This window comes from Xiphophorus couchianus, chromosome 12, assembly GCF_001444195.1.
Source record: "Xiphophorus couchianus chromosome 12, X_couchianus-1.0, whole genome shotgun sequence".
Taxonomy (NCBI): Eukaryota; Metazoa; Chordata; class Actinopteri; order Cyprinodontiformes; family Poeciliidae; genus Xiphophorus; species Xiphophorus couchianus.
Genome location: NC_040239.1, coordinates 26,031,353 through 26,058,135, shown reverse-complemented (window position 1 = coordinate 26,058,135; position 26,783 = coordinate 26,031,353). Strand labels below are relative to the sequence as shown.

Below are 26,783 nucleotides of genomic sequence, written 5' to 3'. Positions count from 1 at the left end.
AATGGTCAGATGAGCTCACAAAGATGTTGGGTTTTTTTTAGCTCTGTTAACCCCGAAAATATTATGTAGGACCAGGATCCAAAGGCAGAACAAAAGAACACAAAAACAAAAAAAGCTTTATTAAGAACACCTGCGCAGGGGAGAGAAAGCACAGCCAGACGCTGTTAGACTAACTCTGAATACATCACACAGAATGTTGGTTTTTATACACATCTTGTCGCACCAGGTGGCGCAAAACAATTCCTGCAAGCTAAAAAAATCTACATCTCTTAGAAGAAAGGGCATCAGGCGAAAGGCTTCGGTCAAACAGATAATCAGGTGGAACGTCTTGACAAATCGACCTATGCACAGGGCAGTCAACAAGACTGTGGTTTCCAAAAACTGCTTCACTCACTTCATACCCCGAGTTCTGACAGGGGTGTCAAACTCCAGTCCTACAGTTTTTAGATGTGCCACAGATACAAAACACTGGAATGAAATGGCTTAATTACCTCCTCCTTGTGTAGATCAGTTCTCCAGAGCCTTAATGACCTAATTATTCTATTCAGGTGGTGCAGCAGAGGCACATCTAAAGGTTGCAGGGCAGCGGCCCTAGAGGACTGGAGTTTGAGACCCCTGGGACAGAACAGGTGTGAATACTATTTTGTCTTTGTCAGCAGCCAGGTGTCTTGTTTCAAAATCAGTTGCTGGGCAGAAATACACTCCAAATGGAACAAGCTTTGACACTTCAAGCTGGTTTAGCATAAACCTGCAGGCTTTGTGGTTGACGTTTCCTGTCAACGATTTCCTGTTACCGGAACCTGCAGCTCTGAGCAGAAAGACACTTTCACTCGTATAAGCAAATGATATGATACAATGATTAATAAAAAGTAATAACAGTGTGAATAATTATTTCATTCCACAGCTCTTTCTGAGGAGATTGAACAACATCCATTCCAGACGACAAGCCATCCAGAGGAGGTTACAGTAGAGAAGTTGCCACGACACATCCTGTATTACTGTTTATGGAAAGTAAACAGAACGAAACCCTTTCGCTTTTCCTTTTCTTCTTCTGTAACTACCAACCTGTTCTTAGCTTTAGTTTCATATTATGTTGCTTCCTACACTGATATTTTGACTGCGTTTAATGCACATCTGCACCAAATCAAACAAAAGCCGTAATCAAACCCAGACTTCACATCTGAGTTAAACCAGCAGTATATTTGAAGTATTCCTCTCTCGAGCTTTGACTTCAGCTTTCCTGTTCTGCGGTTCATCAGTGCAGTGAGCCTCCTCTGGTCCAATCAGGTGTGCAGTCTTTCACCCTGATCACTTTCCTCTTCTTCAGACCAGTCACAGTGATAGCCGAGAGACATGGCAAACCCTAATGTGAAGGTGTGCAGTTTTTGCGCGCTGCTGGTTCTGGTTATGATCTTGTTCATTGTGATTATTGGTGTCACCAGGAGCCACAATTGCCTCAATCCAAGCAATCTCCCGAATTGCCCAAATGGGATGTTCAACAAAGCTGCCGTGGCTGCGGACAATGGGAACTGCTCAAAGATTGGGAGGTGAGTGTGACAGAAAAATAAACAACCAGACTTAACTCTCCATATTACGGGATGCCATTTGTACCCCGAGTCACACAGTAAATAAAATGAACAGCAATAATTTGTTTTAATTAGCCTGTGTCATGTAGACAGAAATGTGGGTCACATTTTTCACCGTGTTATCCATGTGTTTATAAATGTCAGAGTTACAAACAAAAATGTTTAATAAATACACCAGCTAAATATTTTCTTGACAAACTATCTCTAAATATTTCATTTGGAACTAAATATTTCCAAACTAAATCTTTATTACATTTCATTCGCAAAATCTTTATTTTCCATTTAATTTCTAAACTAAATATTTATTTTCCAAACTAAATATTTAGCTCAGCCCTAAACATTTAGCTGTTAGCTAAATATATTTATTGGCTGGCCGATAAGCAGAGTTTTGCTGGGTTTTGCGGATCTCTCCGCAGCCGGCGGGATTGAATTGTCCCTCAAGTAAGGATTATCGTAAATTATTGTAAATTATTTAGATTTTTCTTTCTTTTTTTTTTGCATGAAGTAGCTATCTGAATGTTGATCGATCACATAACTATTCTTATTTACATTTTTTGACAGTTGGTGGCTCATCATTCTCTGAAGATACAGTTATCTGCTTCTTTATTTTGAAAACAATGTAAAATTATAAGCTGTTAATTTTCTCGACACAAAAAGACAAAAAAAAAAAACCCAACACGCAGCAGTAACAGGTGTGAATTTTCCAGGGACATCCTTAAAGGAGGCGGCTCGGCGGTAGACGCCGCCATCGCCGCACTTCTGTGCACCGGCATCATGAACCCTCAGAGCGCGGGGGTCGGAGGGGGGGCCATTTTCACCGTGATGGACAGATCTGGTGAGGAAATGTCCTTCATGTGGTCACGCTCATTCAGCTCAAGTGTTATAATAAGAGTTACTCACAATAACAGATTCTATGTTGTTAAAGGTAAGGTGAAGGTCATCAACTCCAGGGAGACCGCGCCGTCGAAGGTGGACCCTGATCTGCTGAAGTCCTGCAAAAATGAATCGATCCCACGTACAGGTAGTTTGCTGCTGCATGTCAAACTCAGATGAACATGACTATCACATTCTCATTTGTGGAGCGAATATTTCTTTCTTTCCTGCTCCATTTGTTTTTAAGGATCTCACAGGCAGATCGGTCTGTCGGCTCCTGCAAAATCCTGCAAGTAAACAAGTCAGAGGCCAAAAAATGAGACTAGATTTAAATCTGACTGAGAATTGATGTTCACAGATTTTTCCCATCTCATCTGACTGAGCTTTAGTTATTTTCTTAATGGGAAACGGAAAACATTTACGTGTCTCGAAGGTGATCCAACATAGCACTGACTCAGGAAGCCTGAAAACAAACGTTGAGGTGTTCAGTAATAAAGCAAATAGAATGTAAAAAAACAAACAAACAAAGCAAATCATTTTCTTTCCACTTTCCAGTTATGGACTCCTTTATTTGCTCCATCACAAAAAAATGAATGACATACAATGACATGTGTTGTTTTATCATGTCAAAACGCATCATTTCTGTCCTATACCCAACCAAAACGTTCAAACTCTGTCCCTTCCTCCATCTCTGCAGGAAGCAAATGGATTGGTGTGCCGGGGGAAATTCGAGGCTACGAATTGGCGCACAAACTTTATGGAAAACTGCCGTGGGCCGCGCTCTTCCAGCCGACCATCAAACTGGCCAGAGAAGGATTCCCTATTCCTCCGGTCCAAGGCTCCGGCATCACAGACAACAGGATGAAAAACACGTCTCTGAGGTATGGAAGAGAAAATCACTCAGAGTTTAGCTCAAAAATATCAAGGGCAAAACCTTACGCGTCTCTCTTCCTCTTCCTCTTCTCAGGAAACTATATTTAGACAAAACTGGAACCCTGCTGAAGACCGGAGACGAGATCAAGTTTGAGAAACTGGCCGACACTTTGGAGCTGATTGCAAACAAAGGAGCGGACGCCTTCTACACCGGAAGGGTAGCGGAGGATTTAGTCCGTGACGTGCAGCAGGAAGGTATTGCCTTCAGAGTTTCGATTACAAATGAACACAGTACTCACTCAGACCGCCCCAGATCTATCAAACATCAGAGTTTATGTGGACTGCTGCGGGTTTTCACGATTTTTGCTTCGGCAAAACAAAGATTGTTGTTTTTCTTTCATTGTTTTTGCCCAGGAGGAAACCTGACGCTGGAGGATTTGGCATCATATAAGGCCACAGTGACCGAGGCGTGGGTTGCCCCAGTGGGAGAGTACCAGATGTACATACCCCCGCCCCCGTCAGGAGGACCGCTCCTCAGCCTCGTCCTCAACATCATGAAAGGTTCCTGCCGGACGCAGACGTCAGAGCTGCTGTTTCTTTTTACTTCCAATAACAAAACGTGGCACAAAAATAGACGTTTGAATCAGGGAAATTCTTCTTTTTCTTACCGTTTAGAAAAACTTTCCTAATGTACTCCTTGTGGAAAGCGATTTGATCAATCTTTGGAAATGATTGCCTAGTGAAAATGGACTCGATTCAAAATATACAGAGTTAACAATTAATAATTGCTTTGATTTGCAGGGTATCAGATGAATTCAGCCCCTCGGTCTGTTGACGAAAAGATCCTGTTTTATCACCACTATGTGGAAGCTCTTAAATTTGCTAATGGACAAAAGAAGCAAGTAAGAGATAATTTAATACCTTTTAAAGCATGTAGTCATAGATTTAAACATGATGCTTCACATATGTTTAGAGATTTTTTCTGGGTAACCAAGTTGTACAACTAAATATCATCTATATAACGGCAAGAGATGTCTTTATAAGCTGACAAAATATGGGGAATTAAGGGGAAACAAACATGAAAACAGCAGAGGCCCCATAACAGAACCCTGGGGTACAACAGGTTGGATTGGATAAGGGTGATGTTTGTACTTAGCTGAAAGCAAGAAAGGCTTTTCTTTTGTACCATTGGGCTTGACTAGGTGTGCAGATGTGTAATTTTTGCACAACAAAATGTACAACATGTAAAATTGAGCATGTATTATATTGCATTTGATACAAAAACATTTGCATAAAACCTCAACAAAGAAAACAATCTGAAAACATAGTGGTTATTGTCTCCCAAATACTGCTACAAAACCAATTAAGAGGTCAAACATATTTTATTTTCACGTTTTTCTGCATCTGGGTCTTCCCTACCTAACCCTAAACAGAGTATTCATCAAAGTAAATAAAGAGACGCAGCGGGAAACAGGCTGACTGGCTGGTTTTCAGTTTCCTTATTGGATCAGAAATACACCATAAGCTCTGCTAGTTACCGATAGCAACATTCTCCTGAATGTTGCTGAGAGAAATAGATTTGATCAACTCTTTTCAGTAAATATGTTTCTGTTTTATCTAAACATTTTTATTCTACTAATAATTAATGCAATACATAATCAGTTTTAGAGATATAACAAAGATTTAACAAAGATTTTCACAAGAGTGTGAAAACTGTTTAGAAATCCCTCTACAAAAACTCCAAACTACATTTTCTGATGCATATTTTGGTCTTATTTCTGTTTTTTTTTGTTTTTTCTTTTACTGTTTTCCTTAAGTATTTACAGCTGGCAAAGAACATGACAAGTAGCGGCTTTGCAGACGAGTTACGGCTGCGGATCAGAGATGACCGTACCAACAGTCCTGTGTACTACAACTTTAACAAATATCCAGACAGTATGGGTACCACACACGTGTCTGTGTTGGCTGAAGATGGATCAGCCGTCGCCGTCACCAGCAGCATCAACTACAAGTCAGTATCTGACAGGTTGTGCCTCGACATTGTCACGTATAGATGGATTGGAAAGGGGCGACCAAACGAAACCCACTGGTTGGGGTCAGAAGTGGAAAGTTAACAAAACAACTTCTGATCATTTTACTCATTGCTAATAAGGCCTGCTTTGTTGCAGTCACCTTCTTGTCGCAGCCCTTCTCCAAACATGGTGGTTGTGGTTGTTAAAACTTCGCTCCACGAAGTGCAGTAAGTCACGGAGGCGCTCAAAATCAACCGTGCTTATTGGCAACAAGCCACTTTCAATCATGTTGCACTTTTTCTGCCTTTCTGTCATCGCATCTTTACCTACGTAGCACGTCAATAATTTTTCAGTCAGAAGTTGACGCTGCTCCGTCGGCTGAATGAGCGCTGAGCAGGTGATAACTTTAATGAGCTTGTTGAGACTTTATATTTTTAAACAGAACCGCATAAAGTTCTTGTCACATCCCACTCTGGACTCTGTTTGGACCGTTTCCCTCCGGTTCTGGGGAAGTTTCTGCCATGTTTATTTCTCTTACAATTGGGTCTGCTTATGGATAACAAGTGGCGCCCTCTGGTGGCCAAACTACAACACTAATTCATGTAATCAAATGGAACAACTTTTAATCTAATAAGCCATTAATCATAAGTTGATTATTTTTTTTTGCATTCCTAGTTATGATCTGTTTTCTCTGGGCATAACTGCTAGCCCTGCTAGCCACAGTTAAATGATGCTAAAGAGAGTTAAACATCTTCTTAACAGATTTGGCTCCAAGGTCTACTCTTCAAGCACTGGAGTCCTGCTCAACAACCAGCTGTTGGATTTTTGTGAAACAGCCAATAGCGTCTCTCCTGGTAATGACATGTCTTTTCATTTTTACTAAAGTTTAACAGGGAATAATCCTAATACCGTCCTTTACAACATCTTTTGTTGCTTTCAATGTTTTGTTTTTTTAACATAAAAAATTAAATGATTAGGTATTTGTAATTATTACTGCAGTTTGTATGTATGAGTGGACCTGCCAGAATTGTGAAAAAGAGTTATGTTAATGATTTTTTTTTATTACAAAATCATGTTAGCGCAATGTCTGGCCGATTTGAAGAGATGGTACCATCAGTACGGTCATGACCCACATGATGACATAACTGCCACTTTCAACCACTTTTTCAGTCCTGACCTCATACGATTTGTAAGTTGTACCTACAGCCAGTCAGGTTATTTCACGTATAAGACAATTTCTTCATATCATAAATAATATGTCTGTGGAACAAGAACTTTTTAATCAATATTAAGGAATTCAGACTTGAAATAAGCTCCTATTTCTTACTGAAAAGTTATTTGCAAGTAAATAGGTAAACTAGCCAAAACAAACTTGATACAATTTGGTGTTTTTGCGGTGTGGAATTTGGTGAAACGCTCAATAACAGATCATTGTAGATCACATCAAGATCTACATTGATCTTGTCTGTCTCTAACTGGCTCACATTTATTCACAGGCACTGAAAGAGTTTCCAATCATTCCTCTTGTTCTGCTGACAGTGATCGGTCTGAACTGCAGTTGTCTGCGTCGTCATTTATTGCTTTTGTTGTGTTTCCAGGGGAGCAGCCCCCCTCCTCCATGACTCCCGTTGTGCTGAAGTCTAAATCAAAGACGCTGGTGATTGGAGCGGGTGGAGGGAGGTGGATCACGACGGGGCTGGCCTCGGTACGTGGCCATGGCAACCACACTAAGAGCATTTAGGATCATCAGATGCTCCTCACAAGTCTTCATAATCATCACGATCTTCACATTCCCATCAGTGTGTTTTCTTTCTCTTCCAGGTTCTCATCAACCACCTTTGGTTTGGGAAGAGCCTCAAGGAGGCCATTGATACTCCGGTTGTCTATGTTGACTCTCAAAACACAGTGAAGTTCGAATCCAGCTTACACAAAGTAATGTGCTTGTGACTGTTTTCACAGGGAACAGGGAAAACCTCACACAGCCTTTTACTCATCCCGTCTTTCCTACATTTCTCCCCAGGGCGTAATTGAAGCTCTTGAAGCGTTGGGGCACAACCAGACGTCTGAGGAATTCTACAATGTGGTTAACGCTGTGGAGAAAAAGGACGACTACATCTGTGCCGTGTCTGACGACAGGAAACGGGGAGAAGCGGCTGGTTATTGACACCACTAGTCCGTAATTCTGGATACACAGGATTTCTTGAAGCAGAAGACGGATCTGTTGTTCTTAAATATCACTGAACAACACACAGAGACACAAGTTTAATTTGCCGTAACTCTGCAGGGACATGCAGAGTTACCGCTGATATGACTTTCCAGTTAGGAATTGGCTCCTACCCACTCTGCCATAGATACCAGTGGTGCATTGACGATGGTGTTACTGTGCTTGACTGACCTGAACCCAGAGATCATGAGTTTTGGCTTGTCATTATCTGTAAACCATAATCATAAAAATGACATAAAATAAATTCATGACATGTTCAACTCTGGGATAAATCTACTGTATGTAATGTAATACATTTTACTTTGTGAAATGAGTAAATTTTACCTTTTTTTGTGGTATTCCAATTTTTCTTTAGATCTACCTGTACTTGTGCCATGTCAGCAAAGTTTACAATTTTCAGTAGCAGCTCATTGTTTTGGTTAGGGGAGCAGCAGGGGGTGTGTAGTAACATGAACAAAGATAAATGGAGCAGTTTATGTAAATTTGATGCTTGCATCTCCAGCCAGTAATTGAGGCCTGCATAGCAAAGTAATTCATAGAAGACACCAATGAGTTGCTTTCACCGCTTCCTTTCACTGTTAGTGCGGCTCGTAGCTCTGCGTGCAACCCCACAATATAAATATCAGAACATGCCGCTGGATGTTTTGATATTTTACTTCTGTTGGCATTTCGGGTTGCCACGGTGACGTAATTAGTGGAAAAAAGGAGCCAAATTCAAAAATCAGAACAAATTCTAACCGACACCGTTTTGAGTCAGTCCGACACAATTTGGACACAGCTTATAAATTTGTCTCCCCCTCCGTGTCTCACTCACACCTGACAGTTTTCAGAGAGGATTAATTACCATGGCAACAGAGCATTGAGGGGGGCAGAGAGGTAGAGAACTACAGAGATGGTGGAAAACTCAGTTCCCTGACATAAAAGATCCATTTATTATGTTGACAAGACAACGGACACCGGTACGTTTCAGAACCTGTCCACTCTGGAACCCGTTTTCAATCTGTGCCGTTGTCAAAGAAAACATTCGGTGGTTTCGTGTAAATGTACAGAACAAACACAACAAAACTCGTCCATTTTCACCAGAAATTGTTGTCGTGTAAACAGGGCCTCAGTTCCTGCAGAGGAGGGCAGCAGAGCTTCCAGTGACGCCACCTTGATATATACGTTTTATAATATATTCACCACCAATCGCATAAAAAAAAATCACTTTTATGCAAAATTCACCAACAGCACAATACTTAAGTAGGAAGTAGTGTAAGAAAAATCGCAGAAGAAATGATATGTTTTTTGAACAATAACACTATTTGTTGTCAATCTGTTGCTAAGAGACGAGCGAGTTTTCTGGTAACCAAGTGCCACGAAGTTAACTTATTATCTTTCATTTTGCACAATTTAACAACTGTAAATTTCCTGTGTCTAAGTAGATGAGCTGTATTTCAAAAGACTTTATTTTATAAAAAAGTAATGAATTCGGTATTAAAAGATTATCGGTTTTTTTCTGGTAATGAACTGCCACAAGATTTTTACTTTTGTGTTGAATGTCTGTTTAATTCACAACCAATGACAAGAAAAAAACATTTTCACTTTTCTGAAAAATTCACCGACTGCATAATTCTTAACACCATCCTCCCTGACAGATTAGTGCATAAACTGACCTGAGAATCCCCTCTTCCACCTGTTGCTGGATTAAGGACTTCCTGACGAATCGCAAACAAAGAGTCAGAATGGAACCCCGTACCTCTTCGTCCGTCCACATCAGTACTGGCTCTCCTCAAGGCTGTGTGCTGGGTCCTCTACTCTTTACGCTGTGTTCCCGTCCATCAAAGTACCACCTTCGTTAAATTTGCAGACGATACAACTGTAGTGTTCCTCATCTCAAGGAGTGATGAGTCTGCCTACAGGAACGAGGTGGAGCGACTGACAGCGTGGTGCACAGACAACAACCTGATCCTAAACACAGCCAAGACCAAGGAGATCATAATGGATTTTAGGAGAAGGAAAAGAGACATTGAACCACTAAAGATCTGCAGACAGCCGGTGGAGAGGGTGTCAAACGTCCGTTTCCTGGGAGCTCACATCATGGATAACCTGGACTTGGATGTAAACACAGCAGAACTGGCAAAGAAGGCCCAGCAGAGACTCTATTTCCTGAGAGTCCTCAGTAGGAACAATATGTCTCAAAACCTGCTGTTGTCCTTCTATCAATGTTCTATTGAAACCATCATCTGCTACTGTCTCTGTGTGTGAGGAGGGCAGAGATGTAGAGAACTACATTGATGGCAGAAAACTCAGTTCGACTCTCCAGAGAATCGTAAAATCTGCTCTGAAGACCATCGGCTGCTCTCTGCCTTCTCTCGAAGATCTCCACAGGTCCCATGTTTGGAAGGGGCGTGCTCAGTCGATTTTGCTGGTCCTGAACATGTTTTTGCAACTTTCCACACAAACGAGAAACACTGTCCTGCTCCTCTGGATGTTTACCTGCAGGAAGTCCAAGGGAAGTTTAAGGAGCTGAACCTTCTTTGCTTATTTTTGCGACGTCCTTCAATGATAAACTATCGATTCGGTATGCAGCCCCCCCTACGTTTTACTAACTAGGTTTAAGGGTTAGGACACAATTATTCTTTTGTATAAAACAAAACTGAAGTGACGAATAGTCAAGTTTAAAGTAAGGGAACATGTAGAGGTTTACTTTGTGTCCTCACAAGTTAATCAAAAAACTTGTGAGGACAAACAGCTGAACTGCATCTCTGCTCCTTAAGTGCACACATACACACTGGGCAAACATTGAATATTTCAGGCACAAAGAGTCGCAGCATTTTCACACTCAAGACTGTTGAGTGAGTCTCAATCCTGTGTTCAACTCAAAATACTCTGAGGTCTGCAACGCTTCCTACAAGTTTTGCTTTCGACTACAGCAGCGCGCCACAACTTTTAGACTTGCAAGCAAAAGATGGCTTATTGCTTTCCTTTGAGCTTTACAGTGAGACAAGTTAGAGAAACTAATATTTTTGCTTTAATAAAGTAAAAAGAAGCATTTATTCCTTTTGATGTGCAGTATAGTGGGCTGACTTTCAGGTTTGTTACTGAAAAAGATGAGTCGGTCGGTTTGGTTTGGTTTTGAAGCATTTACATCTCTGTCATTGTTCTTTTGCATACTCATGAGCTTCAACACCAAACTTGATGTGTTCCTCTCCGATGGTTGGCCTTTCCTCTTCCTCTCCATCCTCCAATTCTGCCTCATGATGGCCATCACCACGACCTCATCACTTTCCAGATTTTGTACACCATTTGTGCCAAACTGGACCGACAGTTAAGATACAATGGCAAACACTCGCTACAGAACCTTGCAAAACCAAAAAGGTCACAGGCACAATACAGTATTTACCTTTTTTAGACTCTGTGTCTAAAACTGTGTAGAGTCAGCTTGCAAACAGAAGAAACAAGGCATAGATTTAAAGAGATTATCTAGAAATACAGCTGTGTAAAAGAACTGGTTGAATTTAGGTTTTACATGCAAAGACAAAGGTGCAAGCATCCAGAAACTATGCCAGGAATGACCCTGTTTGTTCCAGGAAGGCATTAGTGAGCACATTCTTTAACTGACTCCTGTGAATCTGATGGAGACCTTCATTAGCAACGAACAAATGTTTGTTAAACTGCCTCAAAAAAATTATGTTTTGTAAAACCAACTATATTTAACAAGATATTTTCTATTTCCGTTGAGACAAACTATTACCATGTTTTGTTTTTTGGGTTTGAGGGACGGCGGGGGGAAGGGCTCAGGTTTGGTATTAAAACATTAAGACTAACAGTAATAATACTCTTTTGCTGTGAAATGTCCCACTGCCATACAGTGAAAGGTCGGTAACAACCGGTTTAAAACAACTGTTTTTTCTTACTATGCACCATTTCTTGTTTCATCCTGTAGAACAGGTTCAGTAATATCTGGTCATTGTTGGAGACTATTTATAGTTCAAAATGTTGACCTGTGAAGAACATTTGAGTCATTTGAGTGATTTCTTCTCCATCTCAAAAAATATTGCTATCATTGCTGGTGTAAATTACTTGCATGCCTAAAAGTCTTACAAGACTGCCCTGGAAAAGCAGCAATAGCTAGAGCATTTCAATATGTTTTGTTTTTTTTACATATTTTTTAACAATTTGTCTTTTTTTAAGATTGTTGCTTTAAAAAGCAACAATCTTAAAAAAAGATTGTTTGTCATGAATTGGTGTGAGGTGGTGGTGAGACAGACGCTTGTAGACCCAGGTAAAGATGAGATGAAGGTAGTTTAATGATGAACAAGCTAGAATACAAAATCCAAAAACACCAGGCAGCACGACTGAGCGGAAGCCAGGGCTCAACGTCGGTAGCAACTGGTATTATGAATGGATGCTTACAAGAAGAGACAAATATGACAACTGACTGGTAGACAGACAAGGACCCGACAAAGAGACAAGGGGCGACAGGACAAAACGGAGACTCAGAAATACAGGAACTCAAAATAAACACACAGAGAAACTCAAATCACAACATTGTTAAAAAATCTTTTGCTTTAAGAAGCAACAATCTTAAAAAAAGACAAATTGTTAAAAAAAACTTTTTTTTGTTAAAAAAACCTTTTTTTAACAATTTGCCTTTTTTAAGATTGTTGCTTTAAGAAGCAACAATATTAAACACCATCTAAATTGTTTGATGTCAAAAAACAACACACACAGCTACATTTTCCACATATCTGCACCAAATGAAACTAAACTCCACAAGACAAAAATACATTTGAAGCACTCCTCTCCTTGGCTGTGACATTTACTTTCCTTTTCTACTGTCTGTCAGTGTAGGAGGTGAAGAAGGGCTCCGCCTCATCTGATCCAACCAGGTACATAATCCTTCACTCACTCAGTTTTATTCTTCAGACACAGTGGGACAGTGAGAGCAGAGAATCATGGCGGGATCTAATAAGAAGGTGTACGCAGCAGCAGCAGTTTTCACACTGGTGATAATTATTGTTCTTGTCGCTCTGGTCATATATTTTGCTGTGAGGCCCAATTGCCCCAGTCCCCTCGATCCACCCGATTGCCCGGGAGGGACTTTCACCAAAGGTGCTGTGGCTGCGGACAACGTGAGGTGCTCAGAGATCGGACTGTAAGTGCTAATTAACACTTTTCTTCAGTAGTCAGAAAAACTAACAACTGAACTTGCCTCTGGTTGAATGATCAGCATACACACATTTCCATGGTGATATGATAATGGACACATCATCCTCAGCTGGCTGCAGCTTACGTCCGGCTTTTGCCATTTTGGCCCTGCTGGCCAGATTACGCTTTGGAAGCCATATGTAGTGAAGTTTCAATTATGCAGGCAAAATATTTGAATTTTAATATGCAATTTGGAAAATGTAATTAAATGGTGGCTGCAGTATTTGTTCCTTGTATAAATTTTATTTACCATCAAATCATTTTTATTTGATAATATTTAACATACTAAACAAAACTTGCAAGATGTTTTTTTTTTTTTTAATTACTAGTTTTTTCTAAATTAGAGTGCTTTGGAAAAGGTCAGATATTTGGAAAAACTGTAACTATTTGAAAGTCAAAGGTCACACTGTTTTCTGTTAGCTTAACTATTTAGTGCAGTGAAAACGGACTGGTAGATGACAGAGGTGACAAAAAATGTTCTATTTGTCTAGAACAGATGTAGATTAGATTTACCCATTGCTGAACAGTGCAACCAAAACATGCAACTGTGGCAGACAGTCCAAACTGATGTGTGAAACATCAATAATTTCATGGAAATTATGGATTTTTAACATAAAGTAGGTTGTTGCACTCATTGAGTTATGCAAACGCTATATCTACAGAAAACTCTGGACCTTTCTAGTCTGTGAAAATCAGACAATAAATGAATGAACTACATTTATTAAGCATAAATAATTTGAAAGAGGGAGATATTTGTACCAAACAACATTTAGAGCAGATTGGTGCTCTAAATGGGGGCGGGGCATTATTTAAAGAGATAATGTACAACAGATGCCATTCTCTTGGTTATGTGCTTATAAAGTAAACACAACAACAAAAGTACTGCTGCAACTATATTAGTTTTGATACAAATAAAAATAATTTATTTCAAATAAACTGGCCAGAATTGTTGTTTTTGTAAATTGGATGTTTTTGTAAATTGGATGTTTTTTCAGTTTATTAACGTTATGAATTCTGAAACTTTTACATATTTGGTTTTATTGACATTTCCTGATTTAACTACTAAAGACTCATCATTTTATGAAAGTACTTTTTGATTTTCAAAAAACAAATGATAGAGCATAGTTAATCATTTTGACACAAAAAAGTAAAAAAAATACACACATCAATAATGAGTGTGTATTTTACAGCAACATTCTTAAAAAAGGCGGCTCAGCAGTAGATGCTGCCATCGCTGCACTTCTGTGCACCAGCATCATGAACCCTCAGAGCGCGGGGATCGGAGGGGGGGCCATTTTCACCATAATGGACAGTTCTGGTAAGAAAAAGGCTTCCACACAGTCAATTTCCATAAAGCAGAACTGCTTTAATAATAGTTACTGATAATATGGTGACGGTGTGAACATTTCTTTACAGGTGATGTGACAATCATCAACTCCAGGGAGACTGCACCTTCCAGTGTGAAATCTGATCTGCTGTACTCCTGTCCTGCTAAACCTTCAGAGGCTAATGGTAGGTAGTAGTATGCAAAGTTTACAAGTATGCAAAGCAAATATGCAAAGTCAACTGTCTCTTGACTTTGGCCACTGGGGGGATTACATATTACGTATGTGTGAGGGTGTGTGTGGGGGTGTACATGCGTGGGTGTGTGTGTTTAACTATTTCACACGGGGACCATTTTGGCAAAGGTTTTGGTCCTTTTCATATACATTTAGGCCTCCAAAATGGTGTTTCTTTTCAGAGACAAATCATAACAATACTATTACTCTGGTGGTGCTGAGTGGGGGAGTCTTGGAGAAGAACTGCTCTGTGTGCCAGAAGCTCGGTCTGCCGTGAACAAACCATCCCCACAGTGAAATATGGTGGAACATCTTGCTATAGGGATGCTTTTTTCCTCAGCTGGAAAAGGGAAGCTGGTCAGAGTTCATGAGAAGATGGATGGAGCTAAATACCGAAGGAATCATCCAAGAAAACATGTTAGGGGACCAAAAAGAGACCAGACCTAAATCTGATTGACAATCTGTGGGAGAACCTAAAAATTTGACTGAGCTTTAGCTATTTTTCAAAGAAGACACGACCAACATTTACGTCTCTCCAAAGTCATTCAACCAACAATTTACTTAGGAGGGTTGAATGCAACCTTTTTGAGTTTGCTTCCGCTTATGACTTACTTATTTGCTCTATGACATTATTCTAATAAAATACATGTTTGTAGTTTTAACATTTCAGGAATTGTTTTTTCTGTCCCGTATTGAATAACGCTAAACTACAATGAAAATATTCAAACTTTGTCCCTTCCTCCATCTGTGCAGGAAGCAAATGGATTGGAGTTCCAGGGGAAATTCGAGGCTATGAATTAGCTCACAAACTTTATGGAAAACTGAATTGGACAGATCTGTTCAACGAGACCATCAAGCTGGCCAGAAATGGATTCCCTATTCCTCTAGTCCTAGGCTCCTACCTGCCAGAGATTAAAGAAGCTGAGTCCCTGAGGTATGGAAGACCATAAGAATCACAATCTGGTTCTGAGGTATGAAGGACAAATATTTAAATCTTCCTCTTCCTCTTCTCAGGAAACTATATTCATATGAAAATGGAACCTTGATGAAGACTGGAGACGTGATCAAGTTTGAGAAACTGGCCGACACTTTGGAGCTGATTGCAAAAACGAAGGACCGGACGTCTTCTACACCGGAAGTATAGCAAAGGATTTAATCAATGTTACAGGTATTGTCATTAGAGTTTCCTACAACTGTCTTTATGTGTCTGCATGGCCCTTTTATCTAATCACAAATGAACAAACTGATTTGATGTGTATGGTGTAAGCTCCACCATACTCACTTTGACTGCTACATATCTATTAAACACCAGAATTTATCAAGGCTGGTGTAGGTTTTCATTATGTTTTTTCTCCTGATCAGCAGAAATAATTTAATTCACTGTTTCTTGCCCAGGAGGAAACCTCACACCGGATGACTTAAAGTCATATAAAGCCATAGTGAATAAGTTATTGGATGTCCCTGTGGGAAAGGAGTACCGCATGTACATACCTCCACCCCCATCAGGAGGATCACTCCTCAGCTCCGTCCTCGACTTCATGAAAGGTTCCTGCTGGATGCAGACAATAGAGCTGTTGTTTCTCTGTACTTTCAACTTAGTACCTTTTAGAACATTTACTCTAATAATTCATGTAGAAATAGTTTTGATCAATCTTAGGAAAAGATGTACCATGACAATTAACTAAATTACAAATATCTAAATAAACTCTTACTTTTGTTTACAGAGTATGAAAATAAACCAGCCCATCAGTTTGATGAAAATAAGACCAACTTTTATGACCTCCATGTTCAAGCTCTTAAACAGGCCAGTGAACTAAAGAAGAGTATTCGGGATCCACGCTTCGTTCCACAAGTAAGTGATATATATTAAACATTGCCATAAAAAGTATGCATGCATAGATTCACACATGGTACTTGATGTTAGAGATCACACAGAGAATCAGCTGGAAATCAGAATTAGATGGTTTTGTGTTGGTAAAATTAAAAGATTACGTCAAACCTAAAATGGCCCGTGGATATGAAGGAACATCATAGTTCTGTGAAGTTATCCATAGGTCTGGTATCACAGCCATCACTGAGAGCATTAATGCACCATATTATTGTTAACACGACCAGTCAGATTTCCCTACACTGTAGGAGAACAGGCCAACATTAAAAGACAGTTTGCAGCAATGTCCGGTTTTCCTGATCTGATTGGTGTAACTGTCTGCACCCGTATTGCTGTAAAGGCTCCACATAACAATGAAGTTGTGTATGTAAATAGAAAGTCTGTGTGTTCTGTTCATGAAAAACTAGTTTGTGGAGTTCCAACTGTTAGGGCCAATGTTCTGACGCACTATTTCACTGTAACCTGCAGGGGTTACAGTGGCTACACCCCCTCACATGTTGACGCCTAAACACATTTCCCTGCCCCAAAGCGCAGAGGAGATGCATTTCAATAATACTCACACCTATAAGCGCTCAGCTGAGGAGCATACCGTAGGTCTCCTAAAATGCCAGTGGTGAGCTACATTGCTTCACTGTAGCTAACAAAAATATTTTCAACTCTCCACCTTGCTCACACCACTTTTCTGCCACAGTGAAATTCTGTTTTCCCATGTTTTCCTCATGGTTGTCATTTTAATTATGAAAGGACATTGATCAGCTGGCTCTTTTAAATAAACACTGACATTCTTGAGGTGCTTTGCATTGGTCATTTATGGTTGAATGTGGACGTGTAGAAGGCCAAAGAGGAGGAGGGACCTTTTCCGCAAACGTTGAGTTTCAACTGTGATTTAGAAAGGGACACTGCATGCTGGTGTGCATAAGCACAGTTACGTATATAAACTTGGATTTTTTGGGGGAACGTGTTCTTTAATCACAGGTTGTTACAGAGTATTCCAGAATTAACTGATATAAGAAACTTATAGAAAAGCTAAGAACTAAGAGCAGTGGCGCAAAAAGTGGGTATGCACTGTATGCAACCCATAGGGGCGCTAGAGAGGGCGCAAAAACGACGTGGGGAATTTTTTTTCTAGTCAGTATTTTATGTACTTAACAGCTGTTTGTATATTAATGATCAATAACAGAGGAACAGCACTGATTAGGCGCCCCTCCCCTCCTGCACGAGTCCTTTCGAGAACACGCTGAGGAGCGTTTTTTCTTTTTTTTTTTAAGTTTAAATTTGAATTATAGTAATGCACTCAACAACAGGGAGCTAAAGATGGGGCGACAGAAAAAAACTCTGGAGCACAAAACAGAAAACGGGGGAGGGATAAATATGGAGTGAAAATAGTGTCAAAAAGATTTGTGCGTGCGTAACAGGATTTGTGCGTGTGTAAAAAGATTTGTGCGTGCGTAAAAAGATTTGTGCGTGCATAACAGGATTTGTGCGTGCGTAAAAAGATTTGTGCGTGCGTAACAGGATTTGTGCGTGCGTAAAAAGATTTGTGCGTGCGTAACAGGATTTGTGCGTGCGTAAAAAGATTTGTGCGTGCGTAACAGGATTTGTAAACCTTAAAAATAAAATACATGTTGAAAAAGTACACACAAATCACCTGGTACGCACACACAAAACTGCAGTTACACACAAATCCGGTTACGAGTGCACAACTATTTTTGAGACTCATTTCACGCCTCGGTGGAAGCTCCAAGATTTGTGTGTAGATGGTGCGTTTACATGCTAGTAAAAGCTGGGACATCTGAGTTTTCTTCGGAACTGTTTCTTTTTTCCACAGTTCAATACATATTTCTCTCTTTACTTGTCTCGTGGCTTAGACATATTTTTGTGAGAGAAAAATACATATGTCATTACACCCACGTCTACTTTTTAATACTATAAGATTGTTTATATATGAATCCGCATTTGGAACCCATACAACTGTAATTACTTGGGTAAAAAATTCAACCACTAGGTGGCGGAAGTTTATTCCGCTCTGACTGGGAAAAGCCTTCATTCAAACTGAGAGAAGAAACAAGAGAATGGCGGGTCAGCCGAGTGATCATGTTCGTGGTTTACCGTCCGAAGTTAGTGGATGTTAAAATTTGCACGTTTTCCTGACCGTTGTAATGCGTATTTTTTAGATTATTTCAGATTACGTTTTACGTTTCAAGTAGTTCGACCCAAAGTTCTCGCCCTTCTATAGCAATAGCTCATGTCTACGTTAGCTAAGCTACTATTAGCCCTCGATTAGCATCGGTCCAGTTTAAAACAGTATCTTCCTGGCCCATTACAGCCATGTCTACGTTTTTCACCATGCTCAGCTAGTTTTATGATGCCGACAATAATGTAGGCTTAGGTGACGTCTTTTATTATAATTTATTATAATTATATTTTATTAATTATCTGGCAGATAATTAATAAAATATTCCATATTTAATTTGTATATGTCCTTTTTCAACTATGCAATTTATAAAGTGAAAAATTGAACACTGACTGAAATGTGGAAAACACATACATTATTAGCACTTTTTGGGGACAATAGAAATATAATTTCACTAGATGGCTACAATTACAATTTAGTTAGTGTGAAGCACAACTTAACATATTATCTGTCCAAAAATGTAAGTCATCACATGGAAGTAATGAGAAATGTGGTTTGCTCATAATGAAGTAACAGAAATATTAATATTTTAAAGATTCAGCCGAGTTACTACACTTATATTCAGCTGCTTACAAGTGCTTCAGTGTTGGATGAGGTTATATTTTCAAAATTTGAAATATTGATGATCTGCATGAATCTAATATAAAAAAACGGTGCAGATGTATATGTATGGCATAGAATACATTTGTACATTTGTTAAGAGATGTTCTACGTCTTTATTTCTGGTACGAAAGCAATGACCATCATAGAGAAGAGTAAATCTTAAGTGATTACAGTAAGATATAAAATATATAGGTGATAGACGAAACATAAGTCTGTAGCAGAACTAAAAAAAAAAATTTAAATCAAAAACTACAATTAGTGAGGAGAACTGGGATGAATCCTTCAAATAATAAAAGACGTCACCTAAGCCTACATTATTGTCGGCATCATAAAAATAGAGACGGACACTAAGCAGCCGCAGTGAGCTGCTATCAACCAGCGTCTTTTTAAAATGTCCACCCGATACTACACCGTCCTTAGAAATAAAACCTCTGGCAAAAATACAGACGGTAGTGGGAAGACACAGGCTAAACCAGCGGTTCTCAAATGGGGGTACGTGTACCCCTGGGGGTACGTGGAGGTACTGCAGGGGGTACGTGAAGCTTTTCAAAATATCTTTAAAAAATCAGTAGGCTCCTCATAATAAGTCTTGGGAAAAATTATTTTGTAAAAAGTTCGATAAAATATAAATGTGTGTTCATGCACTGAATTTTATATTCAGTATTTAGTTTCAATATCCTTTAAAATAAAACGGTTTGACTGGTTTTATACCTTCCTGGTGGTCACCGTCTTCTGTTTTCTTTTTTGTTTAACCATGCAATGTTTGCAATATGGATGTATTTGTCAGGTTTACCAATATAAGTTGTTTGGCTTTAATAAATCAGACAGTGATTTTACAGCACTGTACCTCTTTTTAATTCCAAAAATGTTTTGCCCGTGTCAGGGGGTACTTGACTAAAAATATATTTTTAAGGGGGTACATCACTGAAAAAAGTTTGAGAACCACTGGGCTAAACAATCACAGTGAAGTTTAATAGGGGCATTAAAATAAATGTGTCGGCGATATTCAGTGGGTTGTTTGATATCAGACAGAATGGATCAGGAGAGGAACCGCAGACCCGTCAGAACCTAAAGAACCAGACATCAGTCTCTTCATCCCTCAGTCATTTCCTGAGACCGAAAAATAATATAAATGGCAATTTAAAGAACAAATCATACAAATAGATTAATAGTAAATAAATAAATATTGTGAAGAGAACATTAAAGACATTTGTTAGGATTGTCTAGGAAAAATGTTGATGTATTTTATAGATACAGTGTTTTGTGGTCAATATTATTTCACCATTTTATGAATGTGGGTTGCCAGTTTGGATCAGGCTTCCTGTCAAGCTATAAGAATGATAGAAAACATGCTAACAAAATGACTCAAACCTGCAGCTCATAGGCGGTTTTAGACACAGGCTAACAGAAGTGGCTCTTTGGTTCACTTATATATTAAATTATGAAATCTTGCCCTGTTTTTTGTTTCATTCTTTTTTAATTGCCATGTAGGCAGCAATTTATTCACATATATGTACATTTATTATTATTGATACTTTAATTAAAGATGAGTTGTACAAGTTTATGTCATGGGGGCGGCGGCGGACATGCTAGCATACACCTCAGAAAGTATGTAGTTGTGCCCCTGACTAAGAGTAACATTAAAGAACAGACAGTGAAGTTCTAGAATAAGAATGTCTAAACAAATGAATAAAATCAGACAGCAAAAATAAATCCAAAACACCACAGCAAAGTTAAATGAAATCAAAGTAACACACTGGAAATGGGTGCAATGTGATGAAGGATACGTTCAAAAAACCTGACTGAAAGTGGACAAGTTTGCTGTACTGAACCAGAGCAGATCAGAACCTTCTCTATGATCTTAGCAGAGGAAGATTGGAGATGGGTCTGTAACTACCAAAGAGAGAAAAATGTCTTCTTTTTTCAAAAGAGAATCGGTGAAAGAGTTTTGAAATTAGTGTTTGAAAACTGGTTACAAAATCCCTCTAAAAAAAACCCCATACTGACAATCTTATTTATTATTACTTTCTTTCCTTTAATTTTTGCAGAAGGCAGAGAAAATGGCAAATGTTAACTCAGTTAAGAACATACAGGACAACTGTACACTCAGCAAAAACGACGCCTGTTATGAGAGTGTGGGTACCACACACGTGTCTGTGGTGGACCAATATGGAACATTTGTTGCCGTCACCAGCAGCATCAATGACATGTGAGTATCTGATTTGTTCTGCTTCAACATCTATAGACAGTTTTCAAAGTAACGACCAACTGAGACTCACTGATAATCTTGGGGAGTAAAGAGTTAGAGAAACATCTTCTGATCTAGAACTGCAGTTTATTTTACTCATTGATGATATAACAGGCTGTTTTCATCAAATCAGCTACCAAAGGGAGAACAACTGTGCTCTAAAAAATGTAAACAGTAATGATTTTGTTAACTGTGTTTTTAAAATGATTTAGGATTCACTGTTGCTCCCATAGAACCAGTTGTGGACAAAACAGTTCAAGCAGCATAATAATAATTCTTACCATCTGCTAGTCATACCTCAGCATGACTAGCATATCACAACTCTTTTTTATAAAAGTATATAGCAAATCTCTCTCTCTATATATATATATAGGTATATATACAGTATATATACATAGATGTATATATGTATATATATATGTAACTTGTAACTCACTTTTCATTAACAAAAATCTCAAAGTGCTACTCACATGTAATCATGGAGAATAACAATCAAATGTAAAATGTAAAAAAAATGTAAAAACAATGTAAAAAAAAGAAAAAACAGTAAGAAAAATTTTATAAAAAAGTTTTTTTTAAAATAGCGATGTACTAGGAAATAAGAAATAGGATGATTGGCTTATTTTTCTTGACTGGCGTTGAGCAGCTGGAACTCCAAAATTTAGTTTTCATCCCATCAGTAAGTGAGCCATACTAAACACTACAGAAGCATTGTGGATGATAGAAGAAGACTTAAGCTGCAGTAAAATGTTTCAAATTAAATCAAAGTAACCACTGTTCTGTAAGAAGCTGTTAATTAATTCTCACTCACACTTTCAGCAGATAACAGGAAGGCTCAGCAGAGCCCAGCAAAGTTACTCTTTTTCAAATATCAAACTTTTGTCATGGAACTTGTTGAATTTGTAAATGTTGGGGGCTTTTAAAACTTTCAGCGTTAAAGGTTTAATGCTTCTTTTTTGAAGAAAGGTTCTGTGAGGTTATAATCAATAATACTTCCCCTATCACTGTGATTAAATAAATCCTCAGAGTGGTGAATTCTAGCACCTAGTCAGATTTACACCACCTGTTTTAGCTAACCTGATCTATTTGAAACAACTCAAACTAACAATGTTATCAGTGGAATAAAATGCTCTGTAAGTTGATATTGACAGTCCGCCGATTCATAACAGGCTGCTCCGTTTAGAGCTGCTGTTTTGTTCAGCCAAATAACATCCATGTTTCTAAATGCTAGCACAGTATTGCTAGCCATGCTAATCCCAAAATATGATACTAAAGTGAGTTAAACATCTTTTTAACAGATTTGGCTCCAAGGTTTACTCTCCAAACACCGGGATCCTCCTCAACAACCAGCTGCGGGACTTTTGTGGTACAAATATTTCTAATATCGCTAAAGGTAATCACATTAATATGATGTCTTTTTATTAGTTAAGTTAAATCGATAATAATCCAAATATCATTTTTTGCAACAACTTTCAGCCTTGCAATTAAAGGCCTTAAACATTTTCTATAATTTGTCTTTATAACTGCAATGGTAAAGTAAACTTCCACCTGAAAGTGTCATATTGACTTTTTATTATGTAGTATCAGGATTTTAATCAATTTCCAATGTTTTGGGATGGTTTCTACCCATCTTTCACTTCTGTTATCTACTCAGGTTTAGTGATTTGTTTCATATGTGACAAACATGATATGCATGATATTGATTCATGGTATGATATTGCATTTAGCTGAAAGCCTTTCTGCATCAGATGATATATTCTGAGCTGCTAGCTCAACTTTCCTCTCACTTGTTTCCAATGAACCATGAAAACAGGTTTTTGCTTAGCTAAATGCAGAAGGCAACTTTTCTTTGGCCAGTCGTCGCCTCATTTCTTGATTTGATGGAGATGGAGAAAACATTTGTTCTGATTTTGACATTTTCAAAGTCTGGAACTGTAACCATTGTCTCTTTCCCAGAGTTTATCTACAGTATATATATTAATAGAATAATAATTTCTTTTCAGTTCTTTGGTTCACGCTGCTGACTTAGTTTGTCTTTTACGCTTTCATGAAGAGATTATTTTAAAACTATGGTGAATTAAACCATTGAATGGCTTCACTGTTTTAATTTTCACAAAGCTTTTAGAATATTCTCTTGTACAAATGGATAAATCAAAGGTTAATTTAAACTTTTCAACAAACTCCTCCTTAGCAGTATAGCGATTGTTTGCTTGGTGAAAAGATCTTTAGTCCTTGTTAAAGCGTTGTCTCGGAAAAGTCTGCTCACATATGAAATCCTGGCACTCAGGAAACTAGATGGAGAACGGTTGATTCTGAGGGCACACTGCAGAAAACAATCACCCTCATTTCCTTACATCCCCTGTGTGATGTTAAAAGCAGAATCAGCCAGAACCCAAAACGCAGCCACAAGAGGATGGTTAACCAAAAAGTTTTATTACAAAAGTAAATGGTGTAGAAGAGTGTGGTCACACTGGTGGGTCAGGGACGAAGAATCCACAGGGGTCAGGAGTTCAGCCGGGGGAGGGTACGGTGAATGGACAAGGGGAGATCTGTGGGGGTCTCAGGGGACAAACACACGACAGGGACAAAATCCACCAACCAGAAGCTGAGTCATGAAACGGTCCAGGGTCATGCACGGGAGGGTCTCAGGCAGTGAAAATCCAGAAGGCAGGGTCAGAGACAGGCAGGGTTCAGCAACAGGACTTTCAACAGCAGAAGGATTAGGCAAAAATCTGTGGTCAAAAACAGGCAGGATCAGAAACCAGAAAACGCTTTGAAACATGAGACAACAAGGCTTGAAAGCTGTGACAGTGGCAACAGCTGCTCGTCGCACTGAGCTGGTGACGAGCAGCTGTTTTTAAGTAGGGACCAGCTCAGTGCAGGTGAGGGCAATGAGCAATCAGCACAGCCAAGGCAGAGCTGAAGGGCGGGGATCATGACACCCTGAGAAGAACTCTGTGGGAGAACTTGTGTCCCTGCACAGGAATCGTAAATCTGTAGACAAGATTTGTGCAGAGAAACAGAGACAGTCACTGATTTCTGACAGTCTGAAAAAAATAAAAAACAAGAGTCAGGAAATACAGTTCACTGTAGTGTAGTGTAGACCTAAACTCACATAAAAGTAAAATAAAATTTCATGAGACATCAGGATTAACTCCATGTTGTTCACCCTCTGAGTCACCTTTATTGACTTTTGCTCCATTGCAAGCATTTTTTTTCTCCCTCCTCTCCAGGGGATCTTTTGTGGGCTCTAGTGTCCCTTATATGACAGTAGGTTGACAGGAAAGGGAGAGTGAGTGAGGGGAAGACATGCTGCAAATATCGTCGGGTCCGGGACTCGAACCCGCGACGGCCACATCGAGGACTCAAGGCCTCCAAACATGGGTCGCGCTAACCACTACGCCACCACGGCACGCCCTTGCAAGCATTTTTAATCATCACTTTCTTTGCTGCTATGTGTTGGGGAAGCAGCATCAGAGCCAGCGACTCTAATAGACTGGACAAAATCATCAAGAAAGCTGGCTCTGTACTGGGACTAAGGCTGGAGTCCCTGGAAACTGTGGTGGAGAGGAGGACACTGAAGAAGGTTCTGTCTATTATGGACAATAAACAGCAACCTCTCCACCACATAGTGGACAGACAGCGGAGCACCTTCTCACATAGGCTGCTCCAGCTCTGCTGTCGTAGGGACAGATACAGGAAATCCTTCCTGCCACATGCCATCTCACTGTACAATAAAAGCTAAATCATTGTTCTGCACTAATCAGTCCGATTTTGCACAACTGCACTGTGGCACACTTGCTGTACATATATTTACATATACATATCTGCATTTTTTGAATCTTTGCAAGGACTGCTCTTAAGTTGCTTCTTATATTGACAGCATGTTATATTTTATTTTTATTTTGTCTACAATTGCTACTCAGTGGTGGTTGTTGTGTGTCTTGTCTCTGCTGCTGTAACTGCGAAATAATTTCCCTGCTGGGATGAATAAAGTAATTCTATTCTATTCTATTGTTCTTGTGATCGGTCTGAACTGCAGTTGTTTGTGTTGTGTTTCCAGGGGAGCAGCCCCCCTCCTCCATGGCCCCTGCTGTGCTGAAGTCAAAGTCGAGGACGCTGGCGATTGGAGCGAGCGGTGGGAGCATGATCACGACTGGAATAGCCTCTGTATGTGTCCATGGCGATCACACTAAGAGTAGTTAGCATTATCTGCTGCACACTGATGCTCACACCTCTGTGTTTATGATCATCTGTACTGTAACCCAGATTCCCATCAGTGTGTTTTCTTTCTCTTCCAGGCTCTCATCAACCACCTTTGGTTTGGGAAGAGCCTCAAGGAGGCCATTGATACTCCGGTTGTCTATGTTGACTCTGAAAACAAAATGAAATTAGAACCCAGCTTTAACATTGTAATGTATTTGTGACTCTTTCAGCATCAGATAACACACTGCATAGCTTTAAACTCATCCCGTTTTTCCTTCTTTCTCCTCAGACTTTAATTAAAAATCTTGAGGCTCTTGGACATGAACTAGGAAACAAATTCTACAATGTGGTTAACGCTGTGGAGAAAAAGGACGGCTCCATCTGTGCTGTGTCTGACGACAGGAAACTTGGAAAAGCAGCTGGTTATTGACAAAACCAGTCAGTAATGCTGGTCATGGGGGTTGTTCTGAAAATGGGTGAGATCTTCCTGCAGCAGAAGTTGTTTGTTGTTCTTAAACGTCATTGAACAACAGGCGTAGAAGCGGGTTTCAGTTTTCTGAGTGTTTGCTGTAACATGGCTTTATGTTACTGGAATGAGCTGACAGACTGTACCAAGATGTTATCAGGGGGAAAAAAAACATTTTTATGTAGGAGATGGTCTTAAATATTTTTGCCTTTTTATTAATGGTTTTTTGAAGATGGTGAAGAGAATGTACTAATCCAAATAATCTCCGCAGTTACTTCATATTTTTACCTGTAAAAAGGATTCACGAATACATAACAGGGACGGTTTAGTGGAAATACTGCATTTTAAATATTAGCTGTAATTCCTTCTTTTAATTGTACTCCACAGTTTATTGAATTTCTTGTGTTTGTTGCAATAAAGTATGAACATTATAGCAATTTTAGTAGGAAATATTTATTTTCACAGGCTTCATGATTTTAAGTTCCCTAAAAGTGGCACCAAGGTAGAAAATTATCTATAGAAGATGAACTGAAATTTATTAAGTAAGCAAACAAATCCTGCAAAAGACTTATATCACTTTTGCGATATACTGTATGTCCTTCATCTGATCCTCTGAAGGTTAGGATGTCATCTGGTATCTGAACAGTTACTAGCAGTGAATAAGTGGATACATTTCTTAGAACAAAAGTTTGGACTTGATGCATGGATGGGATCAGTGTGTATTAAAAACTATTTTGGTCTCATTCAAACATATCATTTGAATTTGTATCAAAGCCTTAAAATAATGTATCTGGGGTTAATTCTCTTTTTTGTCAAGGAGCCAAAACAGTCAATCACACACACACAATCATGTTTTCA

The 26,783-nt window shown here is 39.2% G+C and overlaps 1 protein-coding gene and 1 pseudogene across 1 annotated transcript; both read left to right on the top strand.

Annotated features, from left to right (window-relative positions):
• Window positions 1-997: 997 nt before the first annotated feature.
• Window positions 998-8,771, top strand: LOC114154258 (glutathione hydrolase 5 proenzyme-like). Its single transcript, XM_028033197.1, has 12 exons — window positions 998-1,547; window positions 2,294-2,421; window positions 2,512-2,607; window positions 3,157-3,340; window positions 3,427-3,587; window positions 3,747-3,893; window positions 4,134-4,234; window positions 5,150-5,343; window positions 6,107-6,198; window positions 6,943-7,049; window positions 7,166-7,276; window positions 7,365-8,771. The coding sequence occupies exons 1-12, from the start codon at window positions 1,354-1,356 to the stop codon at window positions 7,506-7,508; spliced, it is 1,659 nt and encodes a 552-aa protein (XP_027888998.1). The 5' UTR covers window positions 998-1,353; the 3' UTR covers window positions 7,509-8,771.
• A 3,728-nt stretch (window positions 8,772-12,499) lies between these two features.
• On the top strand, window positions 12,500-26,358 carry LOC114154259 (glutathione hydrolase 5 proenzyme-like; annotated as a pseudogene).
• The last annotated feature ends 425 nt before the right edge of the window (window positions 26,359-26,783 follow it).

Bases quoted from the DNA above. Each gene is read 5' to 3' on its own strand.
- LOC114154258 (XM_028033197.1), top strand. From the start codon at position 1,354: ATGGCAAACCCTAATGTGAAGGTGTGCAGTTTTTGCGCGCTGCTGGTT. The intron at 2,422-2,511 runs GTGAGGAAATGT...ATGTTGTTAAAG, and splicing joins CACCGTGATGGACAGATCTG to GTAAGGTGAAGGTCATCAAC. The intron at 3,588-3,746 runs GTATTGCCTTCA...GTTTTTGCCCAG, and splicing joins CCGTGACGTGCAGCAGGAAG to GAGGAAACCTGACGCTGGAG.